The 19,237-nt window shown below is 42.0% G+C and overlaps 2 protein-coding genes across 3 annotated transcripts; both read left to right on the top strand.

Annotated features, from left to right (window-relative positions):
• The first annotated feature begins 5,766 nt into the window (after positions 1 to 5,766).
• On the top strand, positions 5,767 to 14,299 carry memo1 (mediator of cell motility 1). Its single transcript, XM_068327911.1, has 9 exons — positions 5,767 to 6,206; positions 8,369 to 8,450; positions 8,549 to 8,617; positions 8,731 to 8,843; positions 9,144 to 9,255; positions 10,734 to 10,876; positions 10,993 to 11,069; positions 11,321 to 11,425; positions 11,958 to 14,299. Exons 1-9 carry the CDS (start codon positions 6,146 to 6,148, stop codon positions 12,087 to 12,089), a joined length of 894 nt encoding a protein of 297 aa, XP_068184012.1. The 5' UTR covers positions 5,767 to 6,145; the 3' UTR covers positions 12,090 to 14,299.
• Positions 14,300 to 16,255: 1,956 nt separating this feature from the next.
• Positions 16,256 to 19,005, top strand: srd5a2b (steroid-5-alpha-reductase, alpha polypeptide 2b). 2 transcript variants are annotated; one of them, XM_068328287.1, is made up of 5 exons: positions 16,256 to 17,491; positions 18,191 to 18,345; positions 18,466 to 18,567; positions 18,639 to 18,789; positions 18,869 to 19,005. In XM_068328287.1, exons 1-5 carry the CDS (start codon positions 17,217 to 17,219, stop codon positions 18,933 to 18,935), a joined length of 750 nt encoding a protein of 249 aa, XP_068184388.1. In that variant the 5' UTR covers positions 16,256 to 17,216; the 3' UTR covers positions 18,936 to 19,005. The 2 variants fall into 2 exon arrangements, with proteins under 2 accessions (XP_068184388.1, XP_068184387.1); XM_068328286.1 differs by having other exon boundaries at positions 16,259 to 17,491; positions 18,191 to 18,354.
• The last annotated feature ends 232 nt before the right edge of the window (positions 19,006 to 19,237 follow it).

Here is a 19,237-nt window from a genome sequence, read left to right as displayed (position 1 = left end):
AAGTAATTATATTAACTCCCTTTAAGGGGAGAGACAGAAAAAAAAAACCCTCTGCAGTCTAGGCCTAAAACAGTTTATCTAGTGGAATCCATGTTGTTTTTGATAGTAGGCTTTATTAAAGAGGAGGGTTTTATGTATACTGTTTTCATTGACGAATATAATTGGGTATTTTCTGCATAACAGTGAAAATTAATGTTATGTTTTCTTATAATATTTCCCAATGGTAACATGTATAGATTAAACAGTATTGGACACAGAACTGATTCTTGAGGTACTCCACAGATACAGCCCAATTTGGACTGCAAATTCTATCGGGCCTATCTGCCACTCTCTCTTTCTCCTTCACTCTCTCTGTCTTTCTTTCCCTTGCCCTGTCTATATCCCCATTGTATTTACTTTCCCACTCAACCGGTCAAGGCAGATGACCGCCTTCCAAAGTCAGGGTCCTGCGTGGAGTTTCTTCCTCAATGAGGGAGTTTTTCCCCGCCGCTGTCGCTTATGCTTGCGCTGGAGGGTCCTGTTGGATTTCTGTCTGTTAAAGCACTTTGAAATGTCTGCTGATGTGATTGAGTTTTATATAAATAAAGGTTGATTGATTGATTGACCTGCATGTGAAGCCTCAAGAAATAAACCTATCTGAACCAATTAGCCGAAAAGCTTCAAACCTTCATCTGACCAGATTTTCCCAACATAGGTACAAGATCTTAAACATGAAACGACTGGTATTTGAAGTGAGCACTTCACTCTCCCCTCAATTATTTTGATAACCTAAGGAACACTGAATGGGCGAGAATCCAGTGGCTGAAGGGGGCAGAATGTTATGGGCATATTTGACCTAAAGGAGTTCTTTGGACCAGGAGGATTGGCTGTGAAAAGTGAGGCAATGCAGCACTGTCTCCAACTCCCAGTTCATCCACTCATCTTGTCCATGAGATTGTGGATGAAATCCTGATGACACAACACGGTTAAAGGGCGGTTAAAAAAGTGTCCACTTGGCTTGCCTGGAGTTTAGCTATTTTGCTGAACGGACATACTCCAGGTTGTTGTGGTCCAGACCGACAAACAGCTCCTGGCTAACCAACCGGACATAGTGGTATAAGTCAGAGAGCAGAAGAGCGTAGTGGTGATAGATGTGGTGATAGTAGCTGAGGAAGAAGGAACACACAAAAGTACCAAGGGTTGAAAGAGCAGCTGAAATGGATGTTGGTGTGTGTGTGTTTGCATTGATGTCCCCAGGCACATCAATGCATTGCGTGTTCGTTTCCTGCTCAGAAGTTCACAGATGTGGATAAAAGAAGGATGAAACGCTGCAGATGACGCACTAACAGGAAAGAAGAAAAGACCACATGAAGTCTGACATCAGAGCAAAATGTTCACTTGGTCTGAGATTTACTAAGTTATTTTGACATGACCTGAAATCTGAATTTTGGGGGTGTCACGTTTAACAAACTGTTCACATTAGCCTAAATTTTGCTGTCATGTTGGCGTGGTCAGCCCTTATCCATGGTCCGAAAGCCCAATTATGCCACAGTCCATATCATTCGCAAACATCGAAACTGAAGACAATTCAGTCAGGTTGAAAGTTAGAGCCAGCAATGTAGACAATAGACTACCTGTAAGGAAACTCTGTCACAACGTACCTGTTATTTCCATCCTGTCACGGTTTCCAAAGGAACCAGGCGCAAGAGTTAAAATGTCCCAAAACCAAAACCCTTTAAACAGTCCATTTTAAACCAGGAAAGCACAGGGATTACAGCACCAGGGGGATATCGAAACTTGTAGTTAATTCCAGGCAGGGGTCAAAACCAGATGATCAGAAACAGGACAGTACAAAGGAGGCAGGCAAAACTGTAATCCAACAGAGAGGCCAAAGGTCATACACAGGGCATCGAAGACAAAAACCGTTATCAAACAGGGAAGGGTCAAAATCCAGAACATGAACAGACTAGGCAAGGTAAACTTGTTGTTTTACAAAAGTGGTCAAGGAGTAACAATAACGATTGGCATACAAGGCTCTCTGCTCAAACGAATACTGAATTGCACTGCGACAGGGCCAAACTGAAAAGGGACCCCTTAAATACACAGACCAGAGTGCTAAATTAGGTTCAGGTAAAGTAATTAACAACACATTACATGGGAGTGAACACTGGGAAATACTAAACAGAGATTTGCTGAACACTAAATGAGGTAATCAGGGAAAACAAGACCAGGTGCAACGAATCCAGAAAACAGCAGTAACAGAAAACCAGAAATATACATAGAATGAAAACAAATAAATAGAAGACAAATGCAAGACAGACACAAATCATCACATATCCATCCATCTGTTTTCTTAACCGCTTCATTCGCTGTCGAGGGTCACTGGGACCTGGAGCCTATCCCAGCTGGCTGGGATGTGAAGTGGGACACACTCCGGGCGCGACACCAGTGCGCTGCAGAGCCATACAGAAACTCAGACAAACACACATGCACACACTCACACCTACGGTCAATTTGGCAATTTGGGACTGGCCAATTAACCTGAAGCACATGTTTTTGGAGGTGGGAGGTAGCCGGAGAACCCGGAGACAACTCAAGCGGATAATTGGTGCAGAGGTATAAGTGGGAACCAATTCTGGCTGGGCTCAATGTAGACGCAAGAGGGCACAAGCCAGTGTCTTATTGTACCTGTCCCAAGCCCGGACAAATACAGAGGGTTGTGTCAGGAAGGCATCCAATGTAAAACTTTTGCCAAATCAAACCTGTGAATCAAATCTATGACTTCCACACCAGATCGGTCGAAGCCCGGGTCAACAAAGACCGCCATCAGTGCTGTTTACCTACGGGGTGCTGGTGGAAATTGGACTACTGTTGGTCAAAAAAGGAGGGGAGGAAAGTTTGTTTGTAGGAAGAGAAAGAAGGGGAACGCCAAGAGTTTAGGACTGGGAGTAGGGAAGTTGGATGTTGAGATTTTGACAGGAAAAGGTAGAGAGTTGGTTGACATGATGCAGAGAAGAATTTTAGACATACTGCGTGTCCAGGAGACCAGGTGGAAAGGTAGAAAGGTTAGAAGTTCGGGAGCAGGGTTCAAGTTGTTCTATCATGGTGTAGATAGGAAGAGAAATGGAGCAGGAGTTATCTTGAAGGAGGAGTTTGTTAGGAATGTCCTGGAGGTGAAAAGAGTGTCAGATAGAGTGATGAGTCTGAAGGTAGAAATAGAAGGTGTGATGTTCAGTTTTGTTAGTGGGTATGCTCCACAGGTAGGATGTGAGCTGGAGGAGAAGGAGAAATTCTGATTGGACTTTGATGAAGTGAAAGATGGAAAGATGTTGGTTGATTTTGCAAAAAGGATGGAAATGGCTATAGTGAATACTTTCTTCCAGAAGAGGCAGGAACATAGGGTGACCTATAAGAGTGGAGTTAGGAGCACACAGGTGGACTACATCTTGTGTAGGCGGTGTAATCTGAAGGAGATCGGTGACTGCAAAGTAGTGGTAGGTGAGAGTGTAGCCACCAGCATAGGATGGTGGTGTGTAGGATGACTCTGGTGGTGAGGAAGATGAAGAGGGCAAAGGCAGAGCAGAGGACGAAATGGTGGAGGCTGAAAAAGGAAGAATGTTGCATGACTTTTAGGAAGGAGTTAAGACAGGCTCTGGGTGGTCAGGAGGTGCTGCCAGATGACTGGACAACTACAGCTAATGTGATCAGGGAGACTGGTAGGAGAGTACTTGGTGTGTCATCTGGAAAGAAAGTAGATAAGGAGACTTGGTGGTAGAATGAGGAGGTGAACGAGTGTATACAAAGAAAGAGGTTAGCTAAGAAGAGGTGGGACACTGAGAGGACTGAGGAGAGTAGACAGGGGTAGAGTGAGATGCAGTGTAAGGTGAAAGTGGAGGTAGCAAAGGCCAAACAAGGGGCTCATGATGACTTGTATGCTAGGTTGGACAGTAAGGAGGGAGAGACTGATCTATACAGGTTGGCAAGACAGGGAGATAGAGATGGGAAGGACGTGTAGCAGGTTAGGGTGATTAAGGATAGGGATGGAAGTCTATTGACAGGTGCCAGTAGTGTGATGGGAAGATGGAAAGAGTACTTTGAAGAGTTGATGAACGAGGAAAATGAGAGAGAACAAAGACTAGAAGAGGTGACTGTTGTGGAGCAGGAAGTAGCAAAGATCAGTCAGGATGAAGTGAGGAGGGCATTGAAGAGGATGAAGAGTGGAAACGCAGTCGGTCCTGATGATATACCTGCAGAGGTTTGGAAGTGTCTAGGAGAGGTGGCAGTAGAGTTTCTGACTGGGTTGTTCAATAGGATCTTAGATAGTGAGAAGATGCCTGAGGAATGGAGGAGAAGTGTGCTGGTACCCATTTTTATGAACAAGGGAGATGTACAGAGTTGTAGCAACTACAGAGGAATATAGCTGATGAGCCATACAATGAAGTAATGGGAAAGAGTAGTTGAAGCTAGACTAAGGGCAGAAGTGAGTATTTGTGAGCAGCAGTATGGTTTCATGCCAAAAAAGTGTACTACAGATGCGGTATGTGCTTTGAGGATGTTGATAGAGATGTACAGAGAAGGCCAGAGGGAGCTGCATTGTGTTTTTGTAGATGTGGAGAAAGCTTATGACAGGGTGCCCAGAGAGGAACTGTGGTATTGTATGAGAAAGTCTGGAGTGGCAGAGAAGTATGTTAGAGTGGTGCAGGACATGTATGAGGACTGTAAGACAGTGGTGAGGTGTGCTGTAGGTGTGACAGAGGAGTTCAAGGTGGAGGTGGGACTGCATCAGGGATCAGCTCTGAGCCCCTCCTTGTTCGCTAAGGTGATGGACAGGCTGACAGACGAGGTTAGACAGGAATCTTAATGGACTATGATGTTTGCAGTTAACATTGTGGTCTGTAGTGAGAGCAGGGAACAGGTGGAGGAGAAGCTAGAGAGGAGGAGGTTTGTCCTGGAAAGGAGAGGAATGAAGGTTAGACAGAATACATGTGTGTGAATGAGAGGGACCCAAGTGGAAGAGTGAGGTTACAGGGAGAAGAGATCAAGAAGGTGGAGGATATTAAGTACTTAGGGTCAACAGTCCGGAGCAATGGAGAGTGTGGAAAAGAGGTGAAGAAGCATGTACAGGCAGGATGGTACGGGTGGAGAAAAGTGTCAGGTGTGATGTGTGATAGAAGAGTTTCAGCTAAAATGAAAGGAAAGGTGTACAAAACTGTGGTGAGACCAGCGATGTTGTTTGGTCTAGAGACAGTGTCACTGAGGAAAAGACAGGAGACAGAGCTGGGGGTAGTAGAGATGAAGATACTGAGGTTCTCTCTGGGAGTGACCAGGAAGGATAGGATCAGGAATGAGTACATCAGAGGGACAGCACATGTTAGAGGTTTTGGGGATAAAGTCAGAGAGGCCAGACTGAGATGGTTTGGACATGTCCAGAGGAGAGATAGTGAATATATTGGTAGAAGGATGCTGTGTTTTGAACGGCCAGGCAGGAGGCCTAGAGGAAGACTAAAGAGGAGGTTTATGGATGTAGTGAAAGAGGACATGAAGGTACTTAGTGTGAGAGAAGAGGATGCAGAAGACAGGGTTAGATGGAGGCAACTGATTCGCTGTGGCGACCCCTGAAGGGAAAACCCGAAAGGAGAAGAAGAAACTATCGTTTCGTACCGGCTACGCCTCCTAAAAATCTTCCACGAATCACCATGTGATCAATATTCAAGCAACCAATCAGAATACCCTGACGTCACTGAAGTAACCGACTGAGACACGTCCCTTTACTGCTGCCATTGACAAACCAATAAGTCGTCCGCTCCTAACTGTGGCAGCACTTGGTCTTGTACTCGTGGCTTTTCAAAATCGGTACACTACATAACAAATGTATATCGTGCCGTCTTTTCTAGCACGATAATATTCAGCTATGTCTGAGAACTGACACCGTCAGCTTCCTCCAGCTTGTCGACAACAACACAACCTCCAGCTGATGGAACGCCGAGCTAGTTAGCCAGATAACACAAGCCAGCTATCTCGTAGAGCGAGCTGCCCTTTGTCTTGACAAGCCAGCATCTAGCAGGCGTTGTTCTTCTCCGGCTGAGCTGACACCGGCATTTGCAGTTTTACTTTCTTTCGCCTGGCAAGAGCTAAGCACACGAAGATAGGCGGCTTGGGAACCAAGATGTCCAACCGAGTGGTGTGCAGAGAAGCAAGTCACGCCGGGAGCTGGTACTCTGCCTCGGGTAACCGTGAAACAGCTCAGTCCAGCTAGCACGCTGTGTGCTAACTGTCTGTGTTTCTTTTTCTCATTCTGTCAGTGTGTTTTGTAACGTTTCTCTCTCTCTCTTTTTATTTTTTACTATACCATCAGCATTATACTGATATGAAACTAAGTGTTTGCTCCACGCGGTGGCCGGTGATACGTAAGGCTGGAGCTATAGTGGGGAATTTGGTTGATGGAAAGTGGGTTAACTTTGCTAACAGTTAGCTAGCTAGCATTGACCCCTTCCTGTCTGGTATCCCGTTTGGTGCAGGGTTGTGATGAACTCGGTCGGCACTTCTCGGACTCTCAATGAAAATGCCTAAAGACAATCTAACCTGTTTCTCAGCATTTTTTGACTCACAGTGAAGCCCCATAGCCAATTAGCTGGTATTACAGAACTTCCCGGCCTAGCTGCTATTTTAGACATTTCACAAATCAGTCCAGTGATAGCTATTTTAGTTCGGTCTGTAAGTATTGATGTAGTATTTTTTGGTGTATGACGATGAATCGGTCGTGTTAAAACACAGACTTGCTCCCTACCATGAAACAATGGACTGGGTTGGGCAATGCAGAGTGTCGCACCCCTTCCCCCATGTCACTAGTTCAGTAGTTGTTGGTTTTTAATTACATCCAACACGACGGTCTGTTTCGTGTAATCCTGCCTTTACTACGTAATCGTAATAGTTGTTTTTGACAGACATATTTGGTGAACACCACACAAACACCAATGCCTAACTAACTTAGCACTGATTACAATGGTTTGGTTGGTTTTTAAGAAAGTAATTATGGTGGTTTTTTTGTCCAGGAGAATACATGCTGACTTAAATTGGCTTACATGGACACTGAGTTAAAGACTGCCCCTGGTAGTCACAACGCTAAATGGAGACAGTGTGTTCCAGTGCAGTCAACCAGACTGATCTCTGGTTTGATGTTAGCCAGTTTCATAATACATCTCTGTTTGCATGTAGACTAACGGTGGAAGGTTAGTTTTTCATCTTGGGGAAGAGTCTGTAGTCCGTGGGGGCCAAATGAGGTGACTAGGGCGGCTGTTGGCCAAGTTTGAGTCTGCATTCCTGGATGGCAGCCATTGCTGCTGTGGATTTGTGAGATGGAGCTTTGTCGTGGTGAAACAGCACTCTTCTTCCATCTTCCTATCCCAGATCTTGATTTTCTCCTGCAGCTGTCTGATAGATGTAGTAATAGGGGGTAGTCTACCAAAATCACTCCCATTGCCTCCCATAAAAATGAAGCTATCACCTTTCTTGCTGACCTCATAGATTTAACTTTCTTTGAGGTCAGTATCTTAGGTTGTCATGATGGAGGTCATCATCCCATCTCCCTTCAACATATCTCAAGACAACCTTCTTGCATTTGCCGCCAAGTTCTTCAGTCTTTTGATGTTAAATCTTTGGGACTGATGTAGCCAATGACCACAGAATGATTTGTAATTTTCAATTATCTGAAGGATAAAAATAGTATACACTTATTACAATAATCATGCAAGAAGTTGTACTAGACATGCATGAATTAGAGCTGTAAGACTCATCTTTTTCTGTCTTATGTCACAAACAAATTAATCCCCATTTGCGAAAGACATTATAGTCTGTCTACTGTTGCGGCATTATAACTTCTGCTGACATGGCTACATAAACTGCTGTTGGTATAATTAATATGTCTTGCAGATAATGCAAAAAAGGGCTTTGTGTTAATAGTGTAATGTATAATAATAAAAATTGCGTATCAAACAGTTAGTTTTTTGTTGCTTGTTTGTGCTGCCTGGTTGATCTACTATTAATCAATATTTCCATCACTTGATTAATTGCAGATTGCTGTAATGATTAACTTATTAATTAATGTGAGAAAAACACATGTTTATTTTCCCAGAGGCCAGAATTTAGTCCAACCCAAAAGCTTTTAAATTTCTACTATAAATGACAAGAAAAGCGGTAAATCTTTACAATTTAGAAAATGAAAACATGATAGATTGTTTTTTTCATTGATTGATCAAGCAATCATTACATCTGTTGCTCAAGTTTGTGTGCTTCATTTAAATTAAAGGAGGCAGAGATGGAGCAGTACATATTGTCATTTTTCCTACAATCAGGTGATCTAAAATAAAAATTTTTCCACCTACCTTTTCAGGATCCCAGCTGAATGCACAGCTAGATGACTGGCTGTCCAAAGCACAGTCCACGATCAGACCTGCTAGAGCCATCATTGCACCGTAAGCATACATTGACCAAAGGAAGTAAAATGTTATGTTAGCATATGAAAACATTTGTAATGCCATCTCAATCTAATTTGACTTGTCCTTGTTTGCAGGCATGCTGGCTATACCTACTGTGGTGCTTGTGCAGCACATGCCTATAAGCAGGTCGATCCCTCTGTTACGTAAGCCATTCAGTTTTCCCATCTGTAGTTTGTTTTCCCTTTACTCCACAAAGTGAAGAAATGGTCATGTAGGGTGAATATGGTGAGTGAGATGATGTTCTGTTGCTCTTCAGTCGTAGGGTGTTCATCCTAGGACCTTCACATCATGTGCCCCTCTCCCGCTGTGCCCTGTCGCCTGCAGAAATCTATAAAACACCTCTCTATGACCTGAGAGTGGACCAGAAGGGTATCCACTGTTTTTCTGTTCTTTATTTTAAGGGTCACATGGGAGCATCGTCATCGGTTCAGATTGCAATTAACAAGTCATGTTTCGCTTCCATTGTGTTGGATGAAGTCTAACATTACAAACTTTAATCATCCAGGGATCTGAGATCTGAAAATTAAAGCTTTGTAAATGATGAGGTTTTTCACTCAGCTTGACATGTGTGAGGAATCACAAGAGAATGTGCATCTCCCAAAAAGACTTGATCACTTGATCATGATAAAATGTAAAACTGAACGTGAAACTCTCTCTTCTGTTTTACAGTTTATGCCGACCTCTGGAAAACTGGACTGTTTGAGCGCATGAGTATACAGACAGATGAAGATGAGCACAGTATTGAAATGCATTTGCCTTACACTGCTAAAGCCATGGAAAGGTAATGAATGGCAGTATCAAGCTTAAAACTCTGAACTGTGTGGGAAACATCCTCACAGAATTGAACATGACCCCAGAAATAAAATTCAGTCATTATCTCCTCAGTCATTGAAAATTGAATGGAGCTTCATGCAAAAAAAAAAGTTAGGGACCCAAACAAATATTAAATGACTCCATACAGCTGGTGCAACAAGGTTCAAGTCTTCAAAATCTAATATTACTTTGAAAATACTACTGTCTAAAACTCCAGGAATGTTTGTGGACCAAGAATCTTTACCAAACTTTCCATCAGTGTGTAACCGAGGGGATAAAGACTGAATTCAGTTTGTTGTTTTGAATGAATCTTCTAGCATCTTTTAAACAAACTAAAAGTGTGTTTAGAGTCAGGGTTGGTTGGCAGCAGTTTTTCCTGTGGAACATTACAGCAAGTCTCAGCATGTTGCTGTCATTTATGAATCTGTAGAATATTTTGACCATTGACAGAGATGTGTATAATGTGCACAAATGAGAAAAAAGGAATTCACTCCATAGGTGAGAGTAGGAATGTAGATCAACCAGTAAATCCAGAGCCTTGCTTTTTGGCTTAGCTCCTTCTTTAACACAGCAGATTTATATAATGACTGCAGCCGCTGCACTGATCCGTCTGTCCGTCTCACGCTTTGTCCTTAACTCACTCATGAACATGACCCCAACATACTTGCTACTCGCATCACTTGTTGTAAAGACTCCCCACCAACCCAAAGAGGGCAGACCACCACCTGTGTTCATGATCTTTGGATCTGGAAGGACAAGATGCTGGGCACACCACTTAAAGAGAGGGTGAGGAACTCAATCACCATGGAGGAGCTTGGACTAGAGCTGCTGCCCCTCCAGGGGCCTGCTGTGGTGGCTCTCTGTGGAGGTGTTCTAGACATGTCCCGCCTGGGGGGAGGCCTCAGGGCAGACCTAGGATGCACTGGAAAAGCTGTCTCTCTGCTGGCCTGGGGACGCTTCGGTATCCCCCTGGAAGAGCTATAGGAGATGTCTGGGGAGAGGGACGGCTGGGCATTCATGTTAAGACTGTTTCCTCCGTGATCCGTCCCTGGATAAGAAGTAGAAGATGGATGGATGGATCTGCTCTGTGACAGTGCCATAAGTCAAAAATGCGGAACATACACCATGACAAAACAAACTCCAGTATAAGAGTGCCTTTAGTTCAGCTAGTTTTTTCATGCATTCACACAGACGCTGTAAAAAGACACATTGCATTACCTGGGTCACATGGATTGTGTCATATACATAATTGATACTACCATCTGTTTCATTTGCAGTTGTCAAAGGTCTTTTCTCAGATTCAGAAAGTAGGGATCAGGCAGTTGGAAGTGAGGTTTCCCATTCATTTTCAGTAAAGGCACATTTTACAATTCCATTGAATTACGTTGCTCATTCTCACGTGTTACATATGTTGTATCATATGTACATATGAATCTGATTTTTCAGCCGCAAAGACGAGTTTAGCATCGTCCCTGTGCTTGTGGGAGCCCTGAGTGAGTCTAAGGAACAAGAATATGGGAGGGTGCTCAGCAAGTACCTGGCAGACCCTTCCAACCTTTTCATTATCTCTTCTGACTTCTGCCACTGGGGTAGGTGCAGACAAATAGAGAAAATAATAGCCGTTTTGTCTGTCATGAAAAGGAAAAAGTTGATGATCTGAGTATAATTTGTCGTAAACAAACTAATGTCTGTTTCTCTATTGAAGGGCAGCGGTTCCGCTACACATACTATGATGAATCCAAAGGAGAGATCTTCAGATCTATTGAGCATCTTGATAAAATGGTAACCACTGAGATATATTCCATCCATCACATTGAAGTAATATTTAAAGTTTTCAAATGTCATGAGCCTCATTCATAGCGTTTCCCACAGGTTAACAATGTAACTGAAAGTGCTGGTTATATATTTCTATTGGGGAAAAAAATAGACAGGCTTGAATTTAAAAAAGAATTCTGTTAAAAACCAACAGCAATCTTTTTTTGGATAGCTTTGAACTGTACATTTTCTGACTTTTTGATCCTGTGCTTATGAAGGGGATGCACATTATAGAACAATTGGATCCCATGTCCTTTACCAACTACTTGAAGAAGTACCGCAACACCATCTGTGGGCGTCACCCGATTGGAGTGCTGTTAAATGTAAGTACTGAGGAAGAATGATTTTATTTTTCCAGTTGACTTGGTAATCTAAACACGCCCTCGATGGCTTCATACACTATGCCTGAGGCTAAAGCCACATACCCCAAGGTTAACATTGTCACCGCTTGATTATCAGTGGTGCATGCATGTAAAGAAAGGGTACGGTGAAGATACAACTTACAGTAGTTGTTTTTCAGACATGACAAGGACAGTCAGATTGTTATTTTAATGTGATCTGCAGTTCATTAATAAAAGTGTTCTTGGTTTTATAAGTGACACAGTGTTACCTCAGTAGTGATTGAAACCTCATGCACTTCACCTCAGTCTGTGGAGATTTAGTCACTCTTTCTCTCCTGTGTTCGGATGATCTCTGTTTGAGGGCATGGACTAGTAGATTATCATTTGCCAATGAAGAACCTTTAAAATGGCATGCTTTTATGACAATGGGGCAGTGTGTGTGTGTGTCACACTGTTAACATTATGCATTCATTACGTGTCAATCAGTGACTCTGTGGTTGTTACTGTTTTCCAGGCTGTGGCAGAGCTGAGGAAGTCGGGTTTAGAAATGAACTTCTCTTTCCTGGACTATGCCCAGTCAAGTGAGTGCAGGAAACGGGACGACAGCTCCGTGAGTTACGCTGCCGGCGCGCTCATTGTTCATTGAAGATGACTTTTACAAGGGCCTCTGCCGCACTGTCACCTGCCCTTACCATCTATCACCATAATGCGACCCAGACACCCCCTCAGCCTGCGTTCCGTTTCGACCACTACCTGCAGGATGGACCTATACACTCAAAGCCAATGCAGTCTCTGTCTCTCAGCTCTCCTCTGCCTTCCTCTTCTCAGTTTGAAGTGTGTCTCAAAGCTTTCGGTTGAAATGTGTCCTTTGAAGTGCAGTTTTGAGGTTATGTAGAATCAAATGGTTAGAGGAGACAGGTGAGAAAAGTCTTCACAGGTTTGGCTTGGGGTCTTTACAGAAACTAGTTGTACTCTTAGTTCCTTTTTCCCCCTGACTAAATGATGGATTTGAGTTGTGATAATGCTATCCTTACATTTGGACTGTTGTCCTGTAAAACAGGAATGAAAACATCACTGCAGATGTTCATGGAGAAAACAGAAATGTTACCAGATCAAAATGAAATGTTTTTGACTGCTTCAAACTACATGCAACCTAAACTCTGAAAATAGTGTCACAAGTCATTTCTACCATTGCTCATCATACAGTATGTTGTAGTTGTTAACAAAGGGCTGCATCCAACAGAGTCCACTAACTCCCTTCTGTACAAACCAAAAAATTTATTACTCTTAGTTTCATTAATTATATTTTATCTTCATATTTTATTCTTTTGTTTCTACCTTATTTTTTAGTATTTTATTAGACATAACGATTCAAGTAGTGTGTAGAGTTGAACAAAAGCAGAGTTGTCAGTTAAGCTCTAAAGCCATCAACATTGTTTGCCCAGTAATTTAGTGCGTGCCACACGCTCAGATTCCAGTTGTGTACCTGTAGCATTATAGATGTGTTTCACGAGAGCCAGTCTATTACAAAAATATAATCAAAGCTAGGTATTGTGTAAATTACTCCAAACACTGATTCCTCTCATCTTTGCTTACACTGCCACCTTGAATTTGCAGCCAGTGAGTTGTCAGCTTTAAAGACCTGAGCAAAGAAATCCTTTTTCTTTTTGTTAAAAGTGTTTTAAGCAAAAATGATCAAAAGTGTTTTAGGCAAAAGTGGTCCAAGTGAATTGAATCTGTTCAGTAAGGAGTAATTAACATGATTGAGATGTTTATCATTACTTAAAGGCTAGCGTTCCAGTTCTGTTGCTTCTCAGCTCATAAGAATTTACCTGACAGTTCTTCGGGTATCAGTAAGTCAAGTTTACATAAAACAATCGGAGACGACCCAAGTTTTAAAATCTGCAGAATCACCGTACAATGTTGCAAGGTAAAATAATCTACACAGAGAAGTGACATATTATTTCCTGCTGTGTTGTATTTGATTTTTTTTTTCTGTTGAAAAAAAGCTACAAAAATTGTATTAACAGATGCCATTTTAAAAAAGACATTCTGCTTGTTGTGTTATGTAGTCCTGCTACCTGAATTACTAACACTTTGATGAACTGCATACGAAAGCGAAATGCAAATACTGAATTTGAAAATGTGACAAACTGTCTGCTGTCCCGTTTGATCTTTGAATATCACTGACTGACCTTTGCTGCTGAAGTCAAGTATTCAAACTTTCTTCAGTCTCCCATCATCCCCCTTGGCGTTGCTGAAGGTGCAACAGGTAGCATTAAGCTACCATCTGGTTGAACAGTTAGGACAGACTGATGTTAATTTAAGGCAAGTCAGTAAAGCATGACGCACTGTGCTATTGTGCCTTTTCTCACTGTTGCACATATGTATTTACAGAATATTCTCACTTTTCGTCTTATTTTAGAAAGTGTCATTTCAATTGTTGCCCCCCACCCTCCTCGCCTCGTGCTCACTGAGCACTCCAGGAGAGTCCGATCCATCATCCTCATCCGTTGGTTAAAAATGGCACCAACTGTTATCCCCTTTCTCTAGCAGGGAGTGGTGTTCTGTTTTCTCCACCTCACCTCACCTGTAGAGAGACAAAGGCTGAACCTCAACACTGTTCGCTTTCTGTTTACTGTTTGTTGGTTTGTCTTCTAGAAATTGTTTTTGTATTTTTTTTTTTCTTGCTTGGTGAATAATAACGTACACATCACAAACCTAAACAATACTATTTAACTGCTCCCTTCATGGAGTTATTTTGATCTCAGGTTCCACTGACAAAGCATCCCTAAAGGCTCTTCATAAAAGGCCATGGATTCATGTTACAAAATGAGTAAAATGTTCTTAAACATGTCTGGTGTCTTGTTTTTCATGTATTCGGTCAGAGGAAATACTGACTTTTTTTTTTTCTTCACTGAGTTAAATGAATGTTCTTTCACAGCATCAGCAGCCATCAGTTTATGGATGTAGCAGATAAACCGTGGTATTTTAGTGCGTTACAACATCTACTTATAGAGGATGAAGCGGTCAGAAAATGAATGTGTTTTTACATAAAACACAGTTAAACACACCACCAGCAGAGGGCGCTCCGTGATTGAGGGAGTTTAGTAAAGAGGACTCTTACAGGTACAATGGTTCGCTCCTTGAACTTCTAACATTTTGTCACGACCACAAACAAATATATTTTATTGGCATTTAATATTAAAAACCAGTACTAAGTCTCACACAAGTGTCAAGTACAAATAAATAACACATTTACATTTCTTTATATTTAAAGAAATGTAAATATTAAACTTTCATTTGTTCGTTTTTCACTTTTGTGGGTCACTGGTGTTGCTAGAGCCTATCTCAGCGGACTTGTGGGCGTATATTCCAGACACATTGATGGCGCGTCGTGGAGTCACATGAAAGATGAACATCCACTCACGCACATACATAAATTTGGAACCGACTAATTCACCTAAGCGGCATGTTTTTGGCGATGGGAGGAAATCGGAGGACCTGGACAGAACTCACATAGACAAGAGGTGAACATACCCTTTGCAACATTGTGCTACTGTGTTTAACTTAATTTGATATTTTTTTAAAGTGTGGTATGCAAAGGTATTCACTCCCCCCTGAGTCCTTAGTTTGTGGACCACCTATTGCTGCAATTACAGCTGCAGAGACTGAAAGTTTTGCCCATTCTTTGCAATAGCTCAAGCTAGATCTCGATTGGATCTAGGTCTGGATTTGACTGGGCAGTTCTAACACATGGGTGTTTTGTTTTAAACCATTTCATTGTAGCATGGGCTTCATGTTTAGGGTCATTGTCCTGCTACAAGGTTAACTTCCACTCCAGTCTCTATTGAAGACCAAGTCTTTTTCAAACTCCATCAGGTTTTCTTCCAAGATTGCCCTGTTTGGCTTCATCCATCTTCCCTGTCCCTGCTGAAGAGAACACCCCAGATTAGGTCAGAAACGTATGAACCATATAGCTTCTGTCAAACTGCAAATGGGACCGCTAATGATTTTCTTTTAACAATGGTGTATTTTCCTGCCACTCGTCCCTAAAGGGCAGATTTTCACGTGTTTGACCAATAGTTGTCCTGTGAAGAGATTCCCACACCTGAGCGTTAAGTGTATGTGGACGATCATGTCTGGATAGGTTGGCTGTTCTGTTCCATTTCCAGTTGACAAATTGAACGAAGTTCTGTGAGATGTCCAATATTCTCTTAACAAACACCTGAGACCGTCACAGAATCGCTGTATTTTCATTCACATTTACACTCACAGCACATGACACATGTGGAGTTAACTTAGTCATTAGGTGTTATCCCAGCCAACTGGGGTGTGATGTAGGGGACACTCCGTGCGCGATGCCAGTGCACCGCAGAGCCACACATACACACAAACATGCACGCAGACACTCATACCTACATCAATTTGGGATCGGCCAATTAACCTGAAGCGGATGTTTTTGGAGGTGGGAGGAAGCCGGAGAACCCAGAGAACCCACGCAGACACGGGGAGAACATGCAAACATCCCACAGAGCGGGACGCAAATGCGGAACCGCCTTGCTGTGCGCCACCGTGCCGTCTGGTCGACATTCAATAATTCAGAAATTATCAACAACTTTTGAAGGCAATTAGTTGCATTCAGGGAAAAGGAGGCTGAATACATCAGCACATGGCACTTTTCAGTTTTTTCCAAAAACAGCAAAGACTCGAATGGTCTCTCTTTGCTTTGCGTTGCTCTGTCGTATAAACTTTCAATTATTGATTATATTATAAATTCTAATCATAAAGTGACAAAATGGAATGGAAAAGTTCAAGTTGTGTAAATACCTTTGCAAACCACTGTTTCTTAGGAGCTATTACATTTTATTGTTGTGTATGTAATCTATATTGAGTGAGTTGCCATATCCACCCTCACCGATTATGGATGGAGTATATGAAATAAGAGATGTACCCTACAAATCATCCTCCTTCATTATCAGCTGATGAATGAACTTGAATGAACACTGAATGTGGCTCTGACATCATTACCAATTTGCGATTTTTATTCTGATTGCTGACGTCTGATCGAAAGCAGGATTGTTGACCTTTAGGCAACATTTGGACCATGACTACCGAGGGTCTACAATAAGGTGCCTTATCAGTATACTTGGGGTATTAGTAGCTTTGTAGTATTGTAGATTAAAAGGCTTGCAAATGCTTAGATCAGGAAAGGCTGGTTAATGCTTTGGGTTGGCAGACTGGGTGAAAAGTAATATTTCTGCTGTATATTTAAGAGAAAAAAAGGAAAAATAAGTTGTGTGTGAATGATGCAGTAGACTCTTCTCCTCTTGTAGTACAGGTATGTGAAATGAAGTTCTGATTCCTGAGGTCGTTGACACACTTCTGTTGTAAACAGCCATTATAGATGTAGAATAATGCTTATGATAGGGAACTTTCTTGGTGAGTGAACTCTGAGCTGCATAGTTTAAGGTTGTTGCTGCTGCTTCTGTGTCCGGACATGTAGACACATATTTCCAGCAGCAGATAACAGTCAGTGCAAACCGATCCTTTCCTCTTGTAGCTCCAGCTAAGTGAGGTGGAGAATTTATTCACAGCCTTACATCCTGAAATGCTTTCACCCACACATTGAAAGAGGGAGCACTCGTGTTACACAAGACTGACACACCTCTCTTTGCCTTGGGAGGAGTTTGCATCCGTTTAACAGGATGCAGACACAACATTAACTCATAAGAGTGAAAGATCACAGATTGACTCGGAGGATTGCGATAAGATGCAGTGTTACAGGGATTTGGTCAACTACCTCAGCAGTGGGATGATCCTGGCTGGACTGTGGCATTTGTACTATCACAAAAAGGTCCAGAGGGCCTACGGGCGCTATTTGGGATTTTCTCCTCAGATACGGACAGTTCCAGCCAGACTAGGCTGGTTCCTCCTGGAATTGCCATCTCTGCTGATCCCTCTACTTTTAATGCTCACCTCACACAAACCATCCACAATGGGGAAGCACCTGCTGCTGGGAACATTTTGCATACACTACTTTCAAAGGTAAATGTATGGAAGTCTTTGGTGTGAACTTAAATATGTACAGAAATCATATGCCTGTTTTTATTTGCAGTAAGGTTAAAAGGTTTTCCTCTTAGTAGTCTTTTCTGATGCTATCAAGTCTGGCAATATTTGCTTGGCATGTTTGTGTACAGTCTAAACAGAATAAAGGTACTATTTTTGTATATTCATCTTGAATCTAATTGCATTCATTATGGATATAGATTATACAGTAGATCATCTCAGCATATTAGTCTATCATGGTACTGATCCTCCGATCAAAAAGAAGCAAACTCAATATATTTCATGAACTGAAACTTTTTGTGATGTGCATTTGTAATGACTCTTACCAAAGCTCCTGACTAAATCAACAGATATGTGGTGCTATCTGCTAAGATTATCTCTCCATTGTGCCAATAGCTACCAGCATCTATTCAGCCTCTTTGTGAGAGCCAGAGACAAGTTACTCAATGTCAGATGGAGACTTTGAAAAAAAGACTTCCTGGTGCTATAATTCGAGGATTTAAATACTGTGAGGAATGCATTAATAACTTTCCAATGAGCTTCATTGCACCTGTTTCTCCAGCACTCTTGTCTGTTGCACAGAATCTCTAAAAAAATTTTTTTCACTTGAGAGTAAAAGGCAGTATTGTCCCTCCCTCTTTCCACCTGCTCTATCTTGTCTTTCTTCACCATTGGCAGGACATTTGTCTATAGTCTGCTGACCAGAGGAAAGCCCTCCCCAGTGGTTGTTATGGCTTCAGGGACTGTCTTCTGTTCTGTGAATGGTTTCCTGCAGGGACACTACCTTTTGCACTGTGCCAAGTTTGATGATGCATGGTCAGCTGACTATCGATGTAAAACTGGTGGGAGCAGTGTTAAGCCATTGCTTTGATACCTTGTCATTAAATGTCATGGAGTACATAATTTTAGATGCATCATGCATGTTCAATACATATAAAATTATGCTTTTCTAGGTTTACTCCTGTTTTGTGTTGGAATGGCCATCAATATACACAGCGACTATATTCTACGTAACTTGAGGAAGAAAGGGGAAATTGTTTACAGGATTCCTACAGGTAACATACAGACATGTAAAATCTCTTATCCAGTCTTTGGACATAGTGATCTTGATCTTAATCTCCTGCAGGAGGATTCTTTGAATATGTGTCTGGCGCCAACTTCTTAGGAGAGATAGTTGAGTGGTTTGGTTACGCCATTGCTACCTGGTCCTACCCAGGGATCGCGTTCGCAGTGTATAGCCTGTGTTTCATCGGACCCAGAGCCTTTTATCATCACAGGTACACAAGACAAATAGAATAAGAACAGCTGTATATATCATTTATAAGTGACTTACTGTCTTCTGTTCTTCTGCTACAGGTTTTACAGAGAGAAATTCAAAGACTATCCCAACTTACGAAAGGCTCTGTTTCCATTCATCTGCTGAGGAAGAAACCCAGCTTTCAGCTTGTAATGGCAAATAACAACTGTACAGTACTAACACTAAAAGTGCAGGAATCTGGGCTGCCATTGTGGTTTTTAAGCAAAAATTAGACATTTATTACTGCACAATAATCCAAGTATGCTCGCAGTCATTTAAAAGTCATAACAAATCTGTTCTGTTCTGCCATGTAAAAAGACATTTAACCTAAGTTCAATGGGTGAGATTTATTTTTACCCAACTAGTACACATGCAAACTTTAAAATACTTGTTGCCAATGCCACTAACTCCACTGTTACCTGGTTCAG

This window comes from Antennarius striatus, chromosome 11 (assembly GCF_040054535.1).
Source record: "Antennarius striatus isolate MH-2024 chromosome 11, ASM4005453v1, whole genome shotgun sequence".
Taxonomy (NCBI): Eukaryota; Metazoa; Chordata; class Actinopteri; order Lophiiformes; family Antennariidae; genus Antennarius; species Antennarius striatus.
The sequence above is the reverse complement of the archived record's forward strand: the minus strand, read 5'-3'. Positions and strand labels throughout refer to the sequence as shown.

Excerpts from the sequence above, each read along its gene's own strand:
- srd5a2b (XM_068328286.1), top strand. The coding sequence starts at position 17,217 with ATGCAGTGTTACAGGGATTTGGTCAACTACCTCAGCAGTGGGATGATC. Across the intron at positions 18,568-18,638 it reads TGTTTACAGGATTCCTACAG|GAGGATTCTTTGAATATGTG; the intron begins GTAACATACAGA and ends AATCTCCTGCAG. Across the intron at positions 18,790-18,868 it reads AGAGCCTTTTATCATCACAG|GTTTTACAGAGAGAAATTCA; the intron begins GTACACAAGACA and ends CTTCTGCTACAG.
- memo1 (XM_068327911.1), top strand. The coding sequence starts at position 6,146 with ATGTCCAACCGAGTGGTGTGCAGAGAAGCAAGTCACGCCGGGAGCTGG. Across the intron at positions 6,207-8,368 it reads GAGCTGGTACTCTGCCTCGG|GATCCCAGCTGAATGCACAG; the intron begins GTAACCGTGAAA and ends CTACCTTTTCAG. Across the intron at positions 9,256-10,733 it reads ACTGCTAAAGCCATGGAAAG|CCGCAAAGACGAGTTTAGCA; the intron begins GTAATGAATGGC and ends CTGATTTTTCAG.